This window comes from Bubalus bubalis, chromosome 4, assembly GCF_019923935.1.
Source record: "Bubalus bubalis isolate 160015118507 breed Murrah chromosome 4, NDDB_SH_1, whole genome shotgun sequence".
Classification (NCBI taxonomy): domain Eukaryota; kingdom Metazoa; phylum Chordata; class Mammalia; order Artiodactyla; family Bovidae; genus Bubalus; species Bubalus bubalis.
Genome location: NC_059160.1, coordinates 101,845,153 through 101,865,443, shown reverse-complemented (window position 1 = coordinate 101,865,443; position 20,291 = coordinate 101,845,153). Strand labels below are relative to the sequence as shown.

At 39.5% G+C, this 20,291-nt stretch overlaps 1 protein-coding gene across 1 annotated transcript in view; it reads right to left on the bottom strand.

Annotated features, from left to right (window-relative positions):
- Positions 1-15,674, bottom strand: part of KITLG (KIT ligand) — a gene marked incomplete at its 5' end in the record, with an annotated part of 57,265 nt that extends 41,591 nt beyond the window's left edge. Inside the window, 2 exon segments of the mRNA NM_001319799.1 lie at positions 3,851-3,913; positions 15,561-15,674. Of these exon segments, the coding sequence (NP_001306728.1) occupies positions 3,851-3,913; positions 15,561-15,674 (177 nt within the window).
- Positions 15,675-20,291: the final 4,617 nt, after the last annotated feature.

The window sequence follows — 20,291 nt, the reverse complement described above, 5'->3', positions numbered from 1 at the left end:
TTTAAATGAAGGTAAAACAAAGCATATGACCCCCTGTTTCTACCCAAAGGCTATGTTCGGGTTTGTTTTTCTTGCCAACTGTGGTAGCCAAGAACAGAGTTCCTGCAATTGTGCCAGGATGGTATGCCAAGACCAAATAATAGTGGATTTTTCTCAATTACAGAAACAAGGGGGAAAAAATAGGTGGCAATGAATCATTTTATTTTTATAAGTTAGCTCTTGTTAGCACCAGCCAATACAGAAATCTATGATTCGGTACAATCTATGATTATACCAGCACAAAAGAATCTATTTTGCTATTTTTAGTTTAACACAATTGTTTTCAAAGAGTTGCATGATTTCTTTAAATGAATTTGGCAGTCGCAGCCTAAGTGCTTCTCTAGTCAGAACAGGGTATGTCTTTATAACGTAGATGCTTCACTGAGAACTCTTTGCCTTGCTATTAATAGATACACACATGAAGGGTTAAGAGTCAGATGGCCTAGGATTTCTTTTTAAGACTATCACTTTCTAATTGTTTAACCTTGGTCAAAATGCTTCTGGTTTATAAAGCCCAAGGTGTCATTTGTATAATAAGAATCACAGTAGCCATCCTGCTTTCCTATTTTTCTAATCATCCAAGAAGATAAAAATGTGAAGTCATTTTGCAAATAGAAAAGCATTATAAAAAGGCCAGCTACACCAAACCCCATAATTACTATTTTTTGAACATAAGGTTAATTGACGTATGTTTGTTTGTTTCTTAAAGTGTCTCATAAAGTGCTCGCTCCATAGTTTTCCCTAAACAAATACTTGCTGAATGAGCAGATGATTAGATTAATTAAGGTTCAGGCTGCTATAAAATTTACATTACTATGTCCAAGAACTTCCCTTGTTCAATAGGACAGACATTGACCTAGACTTGCTAGGTCAACAAAGAGGTACATGGTTCAACAAGAAGGTACATGTTCTAAGGAATTCTGTGGAATTTAGTAGATAGTAAAGATTTTAGCATGGACTAATGAAAAGAAATACGCCTTTCAAGAGAATGCTCTTGCAATGACAACCTTACAAAGTTTGGAAGACTTTTTAAACACAAGCACTAAGTGCTTATTTAACTTATACCCAGAGCACATCATGTGAAATGCCACGCTGGATGAGTTACAAGCTGGAATCAAGACTGCCAGGAGAAATATCAACAACCTCAGATATGTGGATGATATCACTCTAATGGCAGAAAGCGAAGAGGAACTAAAGAGCCTCTTGGTGAGAGTGAAAGAGGAGAGTAAAAAAGCTGGCTTAAAACTCAATATTAAAAAAAACAAAAAATAAAAAACTAAGATAATGGCATCAGCCCCATCACTTCATGGCAAATAGAAAGGGAAGAGGTGGAAGCAGTGACAAATTTCCTCTTCTTGGGCTCTAAAAGCACTGTGGATGGTGTCTGCAGTCACAAAATTAGAAAACGATTGCTTCTTAGCAGGAAAGCCATGATAAACCTAGACGGTGTGTTAAAAGGCAAAGACCTAACTTTGCTGACAAAGGTCCATATAGTGAAGTCTAGGGCTTCCTGGTAGCTCAGCTGGTAAAGAATCTACCTGCAATGCAGGAGACCCTGGTTTGATTCCTGGGTTAGGAAGATCTCCTGGAGAAGGAGAATAGCTACCCACTCCAGTATTCTGGCCTGGTGAATTCCATGGACAGAGGAGCCTGGCAGGCTACAGTCCATGGAGTTGCAAAGAGTCAGACAAACCATGTGATTTTCACTTTCACATGGTCTTTCCAGTAGTCACATACAGATTTGAGAGCTGGACAATGAAGAAGGCAGAGTGCTGAAGAATTGATGCTTTTGACTCCGGTGCTGAAGACGACTCTTTAGAGTCCCTTGGACTGCAAGGAGATCAAACCAGTCAATCTGAAAAGAAATCAACCCTGAATACTCTTTGGAAGGACTGATGCTGAAGTTCCAATACTTTGGCCACTTGATGCTAGAGCTGACTCATCAGAAAAGACCCTGCTGCTGGGAAAGATTGAAGGCAGAAGGAAAAGAGGGTGACAGAGAATGAGATGGTTGGGTGGCATCACCAATTCAATGGTGAACTTGGGCAAATTCTGGGAGGTGGTGAGGGACAGGGAAGCCTGGCGAGCTACAGTCCATGGGCTTGCAAAGAACTGGACACGATTTGGCAACTGAACAACAACAATTTGTTGCTAAGTCGCTTCAGTCGTGTCCGACTCTGTGCGACCCTATAGACGGCAGCCCACCAGGCTCCCCCATCCCTGGGATTCTCCAGGCAAGAACACTGGAGTGGGTTGCCATAGTGATATGCTTATTAACACACTTGAACTGGTAATAATTTTGATGGATGTGTCCACAGAAAGGACTCAAAGTCAACCTGCAAGAAGCCAATGTGTAATAAGTATTTTTGGTGTTATAGAAAGATGTCAATTTGCAGAGCAGAGAGTAACCCAAGTGGCTTTAAATTAATTCAAAGGAGCATAATACAGTAGTTAAAGTGAATCAACATGGAACATTTTATGTGTCAAAGGCATTTTGCAAAATATGAGCAAGTTGTAAAGTCATATATGCATTATAATGGCATCAACATAAAATTTGAAAATATGCAAAACATGGTATCATATATATATGGATGTAGAGTTTGCTATCAAAGTATAAGAAAGAGTAGGGCTACTGTGGGCTGTTACACTCAACACAACTCCAAGGGGATGGTACTCTCATGTCAAGCCCTGAAAACATGCATTGGAATGAGAAACTCCAGCTCAGAATACTTATTCCTAAGAGATAAGCTCTCCCTAAGAGAAAAATGGTACTTAAGGGTATAGGAGAGAGGCATATATGGGGCTTTAACTATATTTATCATGATTCACTATTAAAAATCTATTCCAGGAAATCTATTTCCAGGGCAAGAATAGAGATGCAGAGGTAGAGATTGGACTTGCAGACATGAGGGGAAAGAGAGGGATGGGGGAAAGGGTAGGATGAATTGGGAGATTAGGATTGACATATATACACTACCATATGTAAAACACATAGCTAGTGGGAGCCTGCTATCTATATATAAAAGCACAAGAAGCTCAGCTTGGTGCTCTGTGATGACCTAGATGGGTGGGGTGGAGGTGGGTGGGAGAGAAGTCCAAAGAGAGAAGGGATATATGCATACACATTGCTGATTCACTTCATTGTACAGCAGAAACAACACTGTAAAGCAATTATACTCCAATTAAAAAATACAGCTGAAGCAAATATTGCAAAATGGTAACATCTGACAAGTTATGTGACGGGTCCACAGGCATTACATTAGTCCCTATACGTGAAATATTTCTTCATGTCTTAATACTAACACTACATAATTAGAACATCAATGAAAATTCTTGGTTACAGTCATAAAAGCGTACCTACAATCAGAGCTACCTTTTTATTGTAAATTTTGAAAATCAATCACACTGCAAATAAATTCAGAGATAAAACATTTTGTGTTCTCAAATTAAATAGGAGACTTATATAGGACCTTTTTCAGGTATGAAAGTAATTTACATAATTTTAAACTTGAGCCTTTGTAAGAAGGCTGAAAGAAAAACAGAAGTCAGTGGCTAGCTATAAAGAAGGTGATCTTATGTGCTTTGGGAGTATAGGGGTAAGACACATGCTGAAATGTTCACCCCAAACCAAAATTTAGCGGTTGCCTGAGGAAAAAATATAAATATACAAGTCAAATTCCAAAGATACCTTCTTCAAATTCTGACAGTTAGCAAACTCTTAAATGGAAGATAACTTCCTATCTCAATATGAATGACCCCGTTTCTTTTGTCAGCTACCACAATGAGACCCAGAAATGTACAGTTTACATACCAAAACGTCCATCCCGGGGACATATTTGAGGGTTATCATATAGTCTTTGGGAAGATTTGCCACCTACAGAGACCAAAAGAAAAAAAAATCTGTAAGAAAATCCATACACATCAGTTAATAATATTGTTTTTAGGGGTTTAGAGAAAAACACCTGCAAACCCAGTACGCTTTTAAATTACCTCTGATTTTCAACATTTACATACATAGTGACTTTTCATTCTTGATTTCCCTTTGCAATCAAAAGCACTCTCCAGAAATGAAATAATAATACAAATCTTTTTTCACTCCAAATTCAGTTATGGGTGGCTAACTATAATTTACTGAGTTTGGAAACATGATTTGAATTTCAGCTTCCATCTGTGGTCTTGGAATTTCCCTTCAGGACTATTTTCCTATTTATTCCTCCGAAGGATCAGTAACACAGTGTATTTTTCTCGTTAAGTGGTTCTCCAAGTGATGTGTCAATGGCACCAGGGAACCTGTTAGAAATGCAAAGTCTCAGGCCACACCAGACCTGCTGAATCTTACTAAACAAGTCCTCCAGGTGATTCTGATGTGTGCTCAAGTTAGAGAACTACTGTTCTATGTTAATCCTAGAAAAAAAAGTGTTAAGTTTCAAAAGAACAATGATACTTATAAGTTGCACATGCGTTATCAGTTAATTAATTTAGAAAGATTCAGTTTTGTGATCTAATATAACCTACTTGCCTGGGACTAAACGCATGAGATGCCTCAAATGTTTAACTAGCTTCCTTTAAAGACTTTCAAAAAATATCTAACCCATTTCCATCAGTCATTGTGGCATAAGTTGAACAAGCACCTGATTTAGAACCAGGGAATTTAGAACAAATCTCAACTCTACTTTGGTTTCTCTCATCCGTAAAGTGGAGATAAAAGTATCCATGTCCTATATACACTACCACGTATAAAATAGCTAGCTAGTGGGAAACTTCTGTATAACAGGGAGCTCAGTTTGGTGCTCTGTGGTGAACTATCACAGTGGGGATGGGGGTGAGACTGGGCGGGCGGAATATATGCATACATATGGCTGATTCACATGGTTGTAAGGCAGAAACCAGCACAACATTGTAAAGCAGTTGTCCTCCAATTAAAAAAAAAAAGTACCCGTGTCTAAGAGTCAATTTAAGAATTTAGATGAGTGTGCCAAACTTCATAAGCAATCAATCCATATTCTTTACTGAGAGCTATACTGGAAACTGACTTCCAAGGCACAAGGTCTAGTAAGTTACAGAGTTTTAGGTTCACTTGTCTCCTTTTCTACATATCACCGGCTCTGACATCTCACCCTTCTAGAACAGTTAAAATTTCCTACTGTAGAATATGGCCCTTTTATTTTATGTACAAATTGACTTAGCCCGCTGGGTCTTAAAACAATAGACAATATAAAAATGTGGTTTTGCTCTATTATATCTTCAGTGGGTCTCTCTGCTCTGGCAGACTCATTTTCCCCTTTACCCTGTTTCTTAAATTATCAGTATTCTCCATCATGAGCTAGTACCTGGTGCATATTTTCAGGTTAGTTCATCTCTGACAAGACTCCCAGAACACAACCCTTATGTTTCTTCTTGGCTTTACCAATAGCTTCTAGAATTTGAGAACAATTTGCTGAGAAAAGAATCTAGGTAAAAGCATATGCAGTCAGAGGGGAGCCAAGGGAGGAGGGGATCCCATCATGCGTGCTACCATCCAACGTCCAATGGAACCACCTCCCTCTCATCTCAGCCTCCAGCCTAACACTTACCAAATACTTACTATGTTCTAGCACTGTGCTCATTATGGGCTTACGTTGTGTGATCGCACCCAACCCTCAGAATCACGTTCACATAGGATTGCTAAATTAATGAATGAAGAACTTAAGACTCAAAGAGGTCAAATAACCCGACTGAGGTCACATGACTACTACCTGTCAAGTCTGGACTAGAACTCGGGTCTCTGACAGCGGGGCCTCCGTTACCTCTCAGCTCAACTTACACATGGTCACCCATCTACTCTCTGCACACTTGTCCCAGATATTTCCTACTTGTGAGGCTCACCAACATCCCTCCTCGTCACCCCCAAGAGAACAGTCAAGTCTGCACTGCTTACTGAGAACACATCTGCATTGCCACAGAAGGTGGCCTTCTTTAAGTTCAGGGTGACTTTTCACAGTAACGTTCTTTCTCTTGGTCAAACTTCCCACCGTGCTTCCAGGATTTCTTCTGTCTTGTGGATCTTCACCCCCATATTTGAAAAGCAGACGGACCTCATCATTTTATGTAAGCCCCAGTGGAAAACAGAGCTAACAGCTTGACAGGTATAAAAGCTGGAATCAGAATGAGCAGCACCATTCTGTTTTGTTACAAACCAACAGGTAAGTGAAAGCCATTCCAGATGGAGAAGCATGGCACAAAATGGCAGGTGGTCTGAACACAGGCGCTTGACAATCTAGCCCCCTTCCTTACGCACAATTAACATTGGAAAATAAACACAGAACTGACCAAATTAGTATTCAGAAAACTTATGATCTGAGTATGTACCAAGAGAACAGAGAAAATGTAAAGATACGCTGGCCAATTCTGTTTTGTTAGTAATTGACATGTAAAAAATTGGTGCAAAAAAGTCAAACAAATCTTACCACACTGGGTTGGGGGGGAGGGGGCAGGATATCATAATAATGTCTGCCTTAAACTGATTTACTGATATTTAGTTTCTAAGGAAGCTGAAAAGGAATACTATTTTTGAAAAATGCTTTAAAATTTTAAAAGGTTTTGGACACAGTCTCTGCCACAACCAAGATACATATTATTGGGCCTATTTTACTGAACGATACATGGAGGCTCAGAGAGGTTAACTGGCATCTCAGGGTCACAGACATGAGTACACAGTGCGAGTGAGCACACAAATCCCGGCTCTGAGTGCTGGTCTCAGCAGTTATCTGTGGATCAGTCTGCACGTTATTACTTTCTTGGATTGCACTGGTTCATTGCCAATCACATTTGGAAGAGTATTAAGAAAGTCAAGTTGTATATTTTTTATGGCCACTTCATGAATTATTATATTACTTTCTAAGCATTCATAGTATGTTGAATAGCACCCAAAAGGCACAGATAACCTTGTGATAAATTCAGTTTCTCTTATGCATGGTGAGCACTGCAGAAATTTGAGAGAGTAGAGGGAGGCTTTGGCCTGGAACTAGGAAGATAAGCTGTTCCCTTGAGGCAGTTACTTTGACAAAGGCCTCCCAACACAGGCCCTGGGGACACACTGCTCAGGCTGGACCCAGGTCCTGCCACGTGCTAATTCAGAGATCTTGGGCAAGTTACCAAATCTTCTTTAGCCTCAATTTCCACATAGGTAAAATGGGAATCACAGAACTGAGCTGGTGGATTTATTAAGACTATACAAGGATAATGTAACTTGTTTAAAATAGTTATTTAGTATTGTGTATAAACGAGTACTTATTAATTGCAAGGGAGAGGGACATCTGCAAAGACAGAGACATGGTAGACCAGGGGCAGATCATTCAGGCTCTAGCCGGTAGGTGGTAAGAAATACACCAGGAGACCCACATCAGTGAGGAACCTAAATGTTGGGCCACGGAGGCCAGGTGGGAAGCAGTAAGGTTCAGTGGAACCAGTTCCACCACTAGATCCCTACCGGTCACTGTTGCCTTAGGCACATCACTTCCTCCCTGTGGAACCTATACCCCTCATCTGTAAGATGAAGAAGTTGAAGGAGAAAATCACTAAGAATTCAGTCAGATTTAACTTTTGTGTAAGCAGTGGTGCTACATTGAATGTGTTTAAGCAGGAAGAAAACATGACAGTCAATTTAGGAAGGTTAGTTTGGAAGTACTCTTGCCTGGAAAATCCCAGGGACGGAGGAGCTTGGTGGGCTGCCTTCTATGGCGTCGCACAGAGTCGGACACGACTGAAGCGACTTAGCAGCAGCAGCAGCAGTTTGGAAGTATGTACTGAAGCAAAGACAGAAGAGAGACCAGGGGCAGTTTAGAAGACCAGTGGGAGAATACTGAACACACATTAAATATTTCTACAGAGATTAAAAGCTGAAAAAGCAGAGATGTGCTTTAGATTCCAAGGAAACATCCTGCTGGTAAGGTTATATGGATACATATCCAAGGCTACAGATTTTTAAAACCTAACTGTCCTAGTAAAATAAGTTCTTGTTAATACTGACTAAAAATCTAACCAGGTCAATTGCTTTTTTCTTATTTAAATAATAACTCAATTAGTGATTTAGAAAAAATTAACATGACAACTCACAAGCCTTTCTGGGTCATCTTTTCTCAGTGAAGAATACCTAAATAAGTTTAGATGATCCTTGTCTCCTTCAAATAAAAGAGATTAAAAACATTTGGTCTCTACCATCTAACAACAGGGAACTCTACTAAATGCTCTGTGGTGATCTAAATGAGAAGGAAATCTAAAAAAGAGGGGATATATGTGTAACTGATTCACTTTGCTATGCAGCAGAAACTAACACAACATGTAAAGCAATGATACTCCAATAAAAATTAATTTTAAAATGTTGGTCTGCTTCATAAACATACCTTATGATGATGACTCCTGTTAAATAGCACTAATCTATAATTTCCTAATCATAAAATAAGGTGACTTCTACCTAGCAAGTGCAATTCAAGAGGAGAGAATGATAGTTCTTAAATTGCAGTTGATACTGACATAAGTAAAGACATCATAAATTATGAACCGGGTTCTTATGTTCTAGAGATGGGCAGTTATGGGTTCATACCTCTATTCATCTCCCAGCTTCCAAGTGAGAATCATCAGGTTACTAACCATCACTAGGCTTCAGCTGCCTAATCAATACGGTGGTGCATTAGTCAGGCTTCCCTTTGACCCAGACAGTAAAGAATACACGGGTGGACAAAATCACTACCTCCTAGGGTTGCAATGACTAAAACAGAGAATCCACAGACAATGCTTTGCATGGTGCTTAGACGTTTACACAATAATATCTGCTATAAAAAAGTCAAGGGGCAGGAGATACTGTACCTAAGTGGTTTATCTTACAAAGGAAGAACAACATTTTCTTTATGATAAGATTGACATGCTTGGCAACATAGCTAGTCAGTTTTTACAAATATTATTTCTAATATACTCTGTCCTTTGAATACTGTTTAAGTCCAAAATTTACTTTAAATAGAGAAAAAAAAATGTACTGACTGCAGGAGCAGAAAGTAAAATGCCAAATATTGCAAATTAATAAGAAATCTACTTTAAAAACTATCCAGCTATCAAACCGTTGTTCTTCAATGGTCAAACAAAACTATGGGGGACCTCTGCCTTTAAAGAGAAGATATACTTAGAAATGGGGAGACTCAGAGACTCCAATCCTCCATTTTAATGCAGTGGTAATTCTATCCAAAGAACATTGTACTTGAAAAGAATAAAAATTCAGCACTATTCAAAACTGTCCACTCGAAGTGTGAAATTTGTTATCTAAGAATATTTTTATAATCTCCTATTATGTCAAACTGTAAGAATCATGTATTAATATAATCTGTTTAAAATAATTGTCTACTGCAAGACCAGGAAAGCCACAAATTTCTGACTTCACCCTACTGATCTATAGACTGACCTTGAAAAGACAGAGTGATTTCCACTTTTACAAGATGAGGGCTAGAACAGCAACCTGCCTTAAACATTTTAAGGAAGACAAATAATTACCGAACAGATAAAGATAAAAATGTTTTCAAAAGGCAGCAAAGTCACATTCAATTAAACTCCCCCAAATGAAGAAAAATTATCATAAATGAAGGAAACAGTAGAAAGAACAGAAGGAAAAACTAATTTGATCTATTTCAATGTTTGGATTCCTTTTTTATCAACACAATCATTAAGAGCTGCAGTTGAACCACCCAAAAGATACAAGTTTTTAAAGTTTGATTCACCCCCTTCCCAAACACCCTTTCTTTAGGTAGGTCTGAGTCTGCCATTTAATACAAGTCTTGCAACATTTTTTAGAAACAAAGCAAAAAAGTTCTGTAAACAGATGAACTATTATGCTGAGTAAACATGCCAGAAGGATTTCAAATGGAAACCATGGGGACTACAGGTGTAGTACAAAACGTCCAAGAAGAAATTAAAAAGAAAATGACAGTAAAGTCACAAACCATGTGCTTCTGTGACACGGGAGTCACTCCAAGCAAACAAACTTAAGATTTGTGGGCAGAGTGCAAGTTGCCACCCACAGCAAAGGTGGAACTGGCAGCATTGGCAAAGGAATGATTTTGGTTGAATAAATTACAATGAGCAAAGGGTACAAAGGTATTTTCAACCCACTTTCTTTTTCTCAGATAAAATGTACATACATTATGCCTGCAACGCAAGTAAATCTAATCTGATATAACCTCCTTTAGTCAAGGCATAACTGGATTATTCCAACATGTACAATCTGAAGAAGCAGGACTATGGAATAAGAGAATCTCAGGGCTAAAATGGGCCTCCCAAGTTATCCAATTTGCTAGTTCTTATCTTTTGGGGGGAGGGTTACAGACTTCTCTGGGAAGCATGAAAAGTTATACATGTTCTTACACACACACACACACACACACATACACACTAGGCTTCCCTCATAGCTCAGTTGGTAAATTCTCTGCCTGCAATGTAGGAGACCTGGGTTCAATTCCTAGGCTGGGAAGATCCTCTGGAGAAGGAAATGACAACCCACTCCAGTACTCTTGCCTGGAAAATCCCATGGATGGAGGAGCCTGGTAGGCTGCAGTCCATGGGGTCACTAAGAGTCGGACACGACTGAGCGACTTCACTTTCACTTTTCACTTTCATGCATTGGAGAAGGAAATGGCAACCCACTCCAGTGTTCTTGCTTGGAGAATCCCAGGGACGGGGGAGCCTGGTGGGCTGCCGTCTATGGGGTCACACAGAGTCAGACACGACTGAAGCGACTTAGCAGCAGCAGAAACACATAAGGCACACAGCAAGCATAATTTGGAATTTCATTTGAAAGAGTTTGAAAGTTTATGAATTCTAGATTAAGAACTACTGATCATGTCCTAATTCCTCATTTTCAAAACCAAAAGTTGAATCCCAAAAAGGTTCAGAGATTTATTTGTTCAAAGTCACACAGCTGGGTAACAGCAGAGCTGGTATCAAACACCCCAGTAAGCCTGACCTACTTCAAGAAGCTTTTTTGCTCCACTGTTCTCCAGAGAGAGGCTGTGGTTATCTGTAGCCATAAAACTGAAAAGTCACTTATGTCCCTGTTTGAATTAGTGAAATCAATGAGTTTCAGGCTAAGGATGGGAACTCCACTTCTTTTCAAATATGGAAACAACCCCATATTGTAAGTATAATTTATTACCTCAGCAGTCCTGACCTATGCAAATAACTATCACCTGGGACGCCAGTCCAACACATTAAGTTTCCTACATCTCATCTCCATGAGCTGCAATCCAGTATTTCTGAGACAGGGCCCTGATGGCTAAACTTTTCATAAGGACCCTCAGAGATTGTGACTGGATGGTTCTCAAATAATATTCCACAAAATGGTGGTTTAGAGACGTGATTTGCAAACATTTTTCCAGAAGCTTAATTCTTTGTTCTACCCAAGTTTTATTCAGAAAACCAGAAACATAAATAAAAGCAGAGCTGCTGGGTAGTCGCTTGAAGCCAGTCTGAAAACCACTGCCCTAGAAGTCAACACAGGTATGGGACCAGGAGCTGGAACTCACCACTCATGGATCTCAGTTTTCCTATTTATGAAATTCTAAATTCTCTAAATTCAGCTCCAGTATCCTGCTGCTGCTGCTGCTGCTAAGTCACTTCAGTCGTGTCCGACTCTGTGCGACCCCATAGACGGCAACCCACCAGGCTCCCCCATCCCTGGGATTCTCCAGGCAAGAACACTGGAGTGGGTTGCCATTTCCTTCTCCAATGCATGAAAGTGAAAAGTGAAAGTGAAGTCGCTCAGTCATATCCGACTCCTAGCGACCCCATGGACTATGACCCCACAAACATCACTACCATCACACTACCATTCTGTCCTCAGTTGCTAAGTGTGGCCAACTCTTTGTGACCCTGGACTATAGTTCACCAGGCTCCTCTGTCCATGGGATTATCCAGGCAAGAATACTGGAGTGGGTTGCCATTTCCTCCTCCAGGGAATCTTCCCAACCCAGGAATCAAATCCCGGTCTCTTGCATTGAGAGATTCTTTACCACTGAGCCACCAAGGCAGCCCTATACTACCATTACTAACATAATATTTAGCACGCACTTGCTATGTTCCTAGCACTGTTCTTTTAATTTATTTAATCTTTAAAATCACTCTATGAGGTTAAGTACAGTAGATCCTTGAACAACACGTGTTTGAATTTCGTGAGTCTACTTATACTCTTATTTTTTTCAATAGTATTACACTACTACAACGATCCACCCTTGTTGAATCCATGGATGCAAAAACCACAGCTAGGGAGGAACCTTATGTGCAGAGGGCCAACTATAGGCTGTGAGACGATTTTCCACTGCCAGAAGGTTGGCACTACTAACCCCTGTTGTACTATTAATCTATTATAATGATGAGGAAACTGAGGCACAGAGAGATCATATGACAATAACTGTGGTTATATATATACATATATATGTGTGTATATATATACACACACACACATTCTCTTATTCCATCTATACCATAAAATTGGGAAGAACTGAGCTTTAGAAAGATAGTTTCTTATCTAAGGTCAAAGAGCATATCTGTCAGATGCTAAAATCCATTCTAACCAAAAAATTAGTACAAGTTGGATCCCATACTTTACCAGAAAATATTTTAAATAGCATCCATTTTCATGTGGTTATTGTGGTATTAGTGATCTGCTTTCATATATTCATAGAGATGGCTTAGCCCCAAACTAGATTATAAACACTCTGAGACCAGGGATTATTTTATATCTTTCAATTTCCTACTCTATGAAATACCGGCTGTGCATTAAGTAGGTCTTTATTCAATCAGAAGTGATCTTCTAAATCCTTTTTTGTTATTAACTTGACTTTTCCCCCAATAATCTGAAGTAAACACACTAATTTCATTTAGATCAACTCTTGAAATTAAAAAATTCCCCTATGAGTCAGTTGCTGGAAGGGAGAAAAAAGACTTTTTTCAGCTTAATGATTTTACATTTCCCCCTGGGGAAAGGAATTATATTAATATTTTACTGTTAATAAGTATCTCTTTCCAGGCATTTCTTTCTCAAAGTTTCTTGCATTTTTCAACTGATAGGTAACAGACTGAAAATAAGCAGATGGTTAAAGACAAGAACAGAAAATCTTGGAAGGTGCTTATAATACCTACTTATGCCACTTGAAAATATCAGTTTGACATTTCACAGGAAGTGGTGCTCATTAAGTAATATTCTTCAAACAGCAAAAAATACTGACTATACGTAATTTTTCTTAAATGCAAATTTAATTTTGGACATGCTTAGCCTGTGGTCAGATACACCATCACCTTCCATCTGTGATTCCTTGCCCACATATTTGAAATTGGATGCCTAGGACTACTTCCAATCTCCCCTGCTCATTGTAGCTCCATGGTTCCACAAATAGCCCCATAAGAGTTGTTAATTTCCCAGCTGTGACCTACTTTAAGTCTATTTTGGAGACTCATATTAATCTAACATATATGTAAACCCATACAACATAGAAAAAGCTATGGTTTTTCCAGTAGTCATTTATGTATGTGAGAGTTGGCCCATAAAGAAAGCTGAGTGTCAAAGAATTGATGCTTTTGAACTGTGATGTTGGAGAGGACTCTTGAACGTCTCTTGGACTGTAAGGCGATCAAACCAGTCAATCCTAAAGGAAATCAGTCCTGAATATTCATTGGAAGGACTGATGGTGAAACTGAAACTCCAATACTTTGGCCACCTGATGCAAAGAACTGACTCCTTAGAAAAGACCCTGATGCTGATAAAGATTGAATGAAGGCAGGAGGAGAAGGGAACAACAGAGGATGAGATATTTGGATGGTATCACCAACTCTATGGACATGAGTTTGAGCAAGCTCCAGGAGTTGGTGATGGATAGGGAGGCCTGGAGTACTGCAGTCCAGGGGGTTGCAAAGAATCAGACATGACTGAGCAACTGAACTGAGCTGATACAACGTAGATAAAACTGGTCATAATAAGAAATGAGGTTAAAGTAAGGTCACAATATTTTGGTCTCTAAACTTTGACAGCATAAACCATCTAAAGCAATGATTCTTAAATCTCCTTTAAGGAATATGTTTAAAATGTAGATGCCTAGAGCCCTTCCTCAGACCTGTTTAAACAGTGGGGCCCAGTCACCTGTGACTTTCATGAATGCCACAGATAATTTTGTTGCTGCATAGTGATGCACATCCTTACTTCATTTATTGAACAAACATTTCACGAGGGTCTTTGACCCATACCAAATTTTGAATATAAATGTTTTCTTCTTAGAATAGTTCCTTGGCTAACAAACTAACAAGCAATTTGAGGAAAAGGATCATGATCTATGTTTTGAAAAAAGTACTTCCCCCAGCCCATCCTTAAACCCAGCTGGGCATATAGGAGGCAAATGTTATAGTGCTTGGATCACCAGTACCTCAAATAAAACATGTTGATACACCTTCAGATACTGCACCAGAGAATATTTTTAAGCCTGGACTTTGTAGGTATCCAAAGAAATCTGCATGGTGTGTGTGTGTGCATGTATGCGTATATTCTTAATTGTACATTGAGACTAAGCTAAGCACGACTCAGATCGTAGCATTAAACTTCTGTTTTGAAGCTTGGCTATGAACCCCAAATAACAACATATACACCAGGAAGTGCATATCAAAGTAGGAAAGATAAATATCTCAACAAATATACTTTCCTTTCTTTTTTACATACTACAACCCACATCACTCTGCTCTCAAAACAATATTCAAATAACTGAGTGCCACTGGGCACTTACAAAATCAGGAACTTACAAAACGGCTTTTCAAAGTGTGTTCATTCCGAAAGCACACAGTGTCGCTCCAATGAGCACGTACAGCTGCCCTAGATCATGAGGGTCGGGAGGAATCCATTTCAGAGGCTGGGTCACGCCCTCGCTCTCTGCGGTCTGCCTCTTGAGAGAGGCTGGCAGTGACAAAGGGGCACTAGTGAAAAACGGCTTTTGCTGAGGGAAAGGCTACGATGGGATGGATGTGGGAGATGTGTCTGGTCAATGCTTGGGCAACAAACGACTCCAACTGTGTTTACTGAGGGGGCAAACACCCACCCGCGTGTAACGGGTCTTAGAGCAGTTGGAAACGGGAGAATGAGCAGTTCGGACCTCCTTTTGTTAGGCTCCTTAGAGAAGAGCAGGAAGACGTGTGGAGGGAAAATGAAACTTGCCTACGAGATAATGCGGAACAAGCTAGTGCTCACACATCAGCAGACAAAGCACCCGCCAGCGTCCTTCACTGCCTGCAAAGGAGATGAAGAGGCCAGCAAGGAAACAAAGTCCCTCAAGTGAGGTGCGGCGGGCCAACCTTACCAAGACGCTCTGTGACCACAAGTATCTCCTGACCTGCTCTCTACAAACCCTTCAGCATAACTCGGTGACTTCTCTCCTGATCTCTGAAAGACACTAATCTGGGGCAAGAAAAAAAGGAAATCTTTTTCAAAAAGTACAAGAGTCAGAGCAATTGAAAGCATTCCTTACCAATTTTGTAACGTCTTTCACATCATCAGTCACACGGTTACTGCAGATCCCTTGAGTGTGGACGAGAGGATTAAATAGGAGCAGTTGAAGATAAATGCAAGTGATAATCCAAGTCTAAATGAAAACAGAAAAAATGCTGGTGACCATCAGTAAATATCCATAGTCACTCAAACTATTAACAACATTTTCTGCCTTAATGTGGAAAAAAGAATCTATCTTGTGGGTTTGTTTTTTTTTTTTTTCTTTTAGTACTACTGGTTTAAATACCTTACACACAAACTATGCTAACCAAATTTCTTAAAAATCTCAGTTAAAATATAGTTTGGATTTTTCATTTCAATGACAGTATCGTTAACTTTTGTCAAAAACTTTCTATGGGCAATTTCCCAATGGCAATTAGAAATGAACTTGTAGCAACATGAGAAGAATTTATCACTTAAGCTATTTTCTAAAAACTAGGGAATGCATAAAATTTGTACCTTAAGGCACCAAAAAAAATTTTTCTCTACTTTAAATGTAGAGTGTTTGGCAAGTAACAGCAAAACTCTGAGCATTGCTTTAACCCAATAACCTACTAGAACACCCAGTTAAAGTGAGAGAGAGATATTTAGATCTAGGAGAAAATTTAATTTGTGAGACATCAAAAGAGTCATTGTTTTCAATCACAGTTTTTTAGCGATTTAACAAGGAAAAATATTTTCTTAGTCAATGAGAAGACATTTTTGAATACCAGCATGAAGTACTCACACACACACACACGCGCACACACACACACACACATGCTACCTCTCTTTCCAAATAACTCTTTCAACCATGTTAAATAGATACTTTTATGCATGGCTTACTTTTTCTTATTACCCTGTGTTTTATATTTCTAAAAATTGGGGCATCTATTTTTTTCCCCTCAATATCTTTACAAGACAAAACAACACCTGGAATATAAAAAGCTCTTGCTAAATATTTGCTAGATGAATCAGTGATCAAGGTTAAAAAAGAGTCTAATGTTTCAAATTTGATACCTATTTATTGAACTTGTATGAGACAGGGACTAAGCCAGCTGGAGAATTGTACAAAGGTGTTAAGACTCCCCTGAAATGCAGATTCAGGGAAATAAGTAATACACACAGCCTGAGATAAATGTTCTGGGAACCCAGAGGAGGAAGCAATTAATCAATTAATCTTAAGGGAGAGAACTCGTGGCAGAAAGGTAGGGCCAAGAAAAGCCACAGAGAAAATGTGACTCCGACTGGATTCTGGTGGACAGAGGAGGAATTTGCGAGAGTTGACAGGGAAATAAACAACAGGAGCAAAGGCATGGAGATGTGATGATATTTTAAAATGTGAGAATTCTTTTATGAGTTAACAGTCATCTATGGCATCTTAAAATTACACAAAGGCCCATCTGCACACGGCTAGAAATCTTTCCTACTTATTATGTAACCAGCCATGTATTAAATGGAACTGGATTATTATTTTCAATTAATATCTGCCAGCTTAATAGATATTATACTGGACCAAGTTACACTGATCATTTACTAAAATTTCTAAGACTACAATGCTTCCTACATAGATAAAAATGGAGTGTAAACAAAACTAAAATCCCTTCATTGTTTTACCATTGTAATCTATGAATGTTAAGTAATCCTGCTTAATTTTGCTTAAGACTACTTAGAGCTTGGTGGGATCCTGCTCTTCTCCCTTGGGCCAAAATAAAGACTAAATTGTGTACATCAGGGGTCCCTAACCTCTGGGATCTAGTGCCTGATGATCTGAAGTGAAGCTGAGTAATAAATAATAGAAATAACATCCACAATACATGTAATATGCTTGAATCATCCCCAAACCATCCCCATCTCTACCCTGGCCCGTGGAAAAATTGTCTTCCATGAAACTGGGCCCTGGTGCTGAAAAGGTTGGGAACCGCTGGTGTAAATTATTTGTTTGGGGGATTCCACTTTTTGGACAATCCCAACACATAGCATCTCCTCTAAGAGTCTCCCTTCATGTATGTAAATACAATGCTTAAACCAAAGTGTCTCTCATACTGTCATCACTAAAATCTAACCCTCCTTTGAAATAGACTTCTCCAACACCCTCTTTCATGATCTAACTTTGGAGTACTCCCTAAGGATCTCTATAAAGGGCCAATCTCTAATAACCTTATTCATATTCTAGGCTGTAAGAAATATAAAGGCACAGGGATGAGGGAGGGAGGATTTGACAAAGGTGATCAAAAGGTACAAACTTTCAGTCGAAAGATAAAATAACCACTAGGGATGTAGTGTATAAATGATAAATATAGTTAGCACTGCTCTATGTTATATATGAAAGTTGTTTGAGAGTAAATCCCAAGAGTTCTTATCACAAGGAAAAAAATTTCTGCTTCTTTACTTTTGTAACTATATGAGATGACAGATGTTCACTAATCTTAATATGGTCATCACTGCATGATGTATCAGAGAAGGCAATGGCACCCCACTCCAGTACTCTTGCCTGGAAAATCCCATGGATGGAGGAGCCTGGTAGGCTGCAGTCCATGGGGTCGCTAAGAGTCAGACACGACTGAGTGACTTCACTTTCACTTTTCACTTTCATGCATTGGAGAAGGAAATGGCAGCCCACTCCAGTGTTCTTGCTTGGAGAATCCCAGGGACGGGGGAGCCTGGTGGGCTGCTGTCTATGGGGTCGAACAGAGTCAGACACGACTGAAGTGACTTAGCAGCAGCAGCAGCAGCATGATGTATGTAAGTCAAACCACCATGCTGTGCAACTTATATAGGGTATATGTCAATTATATCTCAGTAAGACTGAATGAAAAAAAAAAGAAATATAAGGGCAGAAATTCTGTTGATTTCTCTTTCCATGTTTTATGCCTGCCACTGAAGAAACACTACACAAACAGTTGTTCACTCATTCATTCAGCAAATAGTTATTAAGCACCTACTGCTACTGTGTGCTGGGCACTGTTCTAGATGCTGGGGATATATTAGTAAAAAAAAAAAAAAAAAAAGGCAAAAATCCCTGCCCTCATGAAGCTTAGCTTCTAGTGAGAGAAGGCAGACCCTGACCAATAAAACTGATAAATAACCGGATTATATAGTATGTCAAAAGTGTGCCATGAAAAGAGAAAAATTAGATCTCAGTAAAGGGACTGGAATTACAATGCCTACTGTTCTCTACTAGCAGCAGGGTCTTAGGTTCAAGGTGACAGTCACACTCATAAGGCGTTGGAGGCTTCACCAAGTACCAAGTGTACTACTGAGCTCTGAGAAACGAAACAGGACAGACGACAAAGAGCACGCACAGCAGAGTAGAACTCATGACTGACTCCTGCACCATCTCTAATGTCCACATATCACTACACCCTTGGGGCACGTGGCAATGATTCACAATGCTGGGTGGGCAGGACCACTTCTCAGGCTTATACCTCGCTAGTTGAGTAGCCCCTTCAGGGACATGCCATGAGCTGCCACTCATTCTCCATTACAGCTCCTCCCACCAGTAACAGTCTCAACAATAAAAGGCATACTGGTGATTGTTCTGCTACCTAGTAACTTCAGCAGGACTCTCTTGGGTGAAGTTTAGGTATACTCCTATCAGTTACTTGAGTTCTTGATACAAAGAGGAAGGTAGAGAGGTCAAATCCCCAGGCATCTCTGAAACTAGAGAAAAGGCCACAGCACCAGCTATTAACGCCACCTCTCTTTCCCCAGAGACTGCAATATGAATGACTGCCAAAAGAATGCTATTTTGGTGGGGCCTCATTAGGAAGGCAATGTTTTATCAAAGATTAGATGGCGCTAAGGGAATTATCCATGCAGATGTCTGTAGAAGAGTATTATAGACAGAGAAAAAGAAGCTACTGCTAAGTCCCTAAGGTCTATTTTGTTGTTTTCAATTGAATTTTCAAGATATTTTATTATAAAAGTAATATATTATCATTACCAAACACTTGGAGAATTAAAAAAAAACCTACTTGGAATGTCACTACCCTGACAATTTTTAGAAAGTGTATCTCCCCCCACCATTGTAAAAGAAATGCATCTCATTGATTTAAGGAACCTGCTTTATTTAAGGAAGAGCAAGAAGAAAACAGGGCTTCTCAGGTGGTGCTAGTGGTCAAGAACCCATCTGCCAACACAGGAGACAAGAGACTTGTGTTCTATCCCTAAGTTGGGAAGATCCCCTGAAGGAGGGCAAGGCAACTCACTTCAGTATTCTTGCCTGGAGAATCCCATGGACAGAGGAGCTGGGTGGGCTACAGTCCATAGGGTTGCGAAGAGTTGGACAGGACTGAAGCTTAGCACACATGCATGCATGTGAGATTAAAGAGGGAGCAATGAAGATGATGATGTCAAAGAGAACAGCTCAGATAATGTAGGGTCTTGTATACTCATCTGGATTTTTGACTTTTACTGTGAACCAAGAGGGATTCGTTGCAGGATTTTGAGCATAGGAGACAGATGACATATTATATAATAATAATACTAAAAACCTGGTCGTTTCTTACAAAACTGAACATACACTTACCATATGATCGAGCAATCATGCTCCTTGGTCCTGTCCCAAGGAGCTGAAAATATATATCCATACAAAAACCTGCTTACTGATTTTTATAGCCACTTATTCAAAACTGCAAAACTTGGAAACAGCCAGAATGTCCTTCAGTAGGTGAATAGATGAATAAACTGTGGTATATCTGGGCAATGGACTTTTACTCAGCACTAAAAA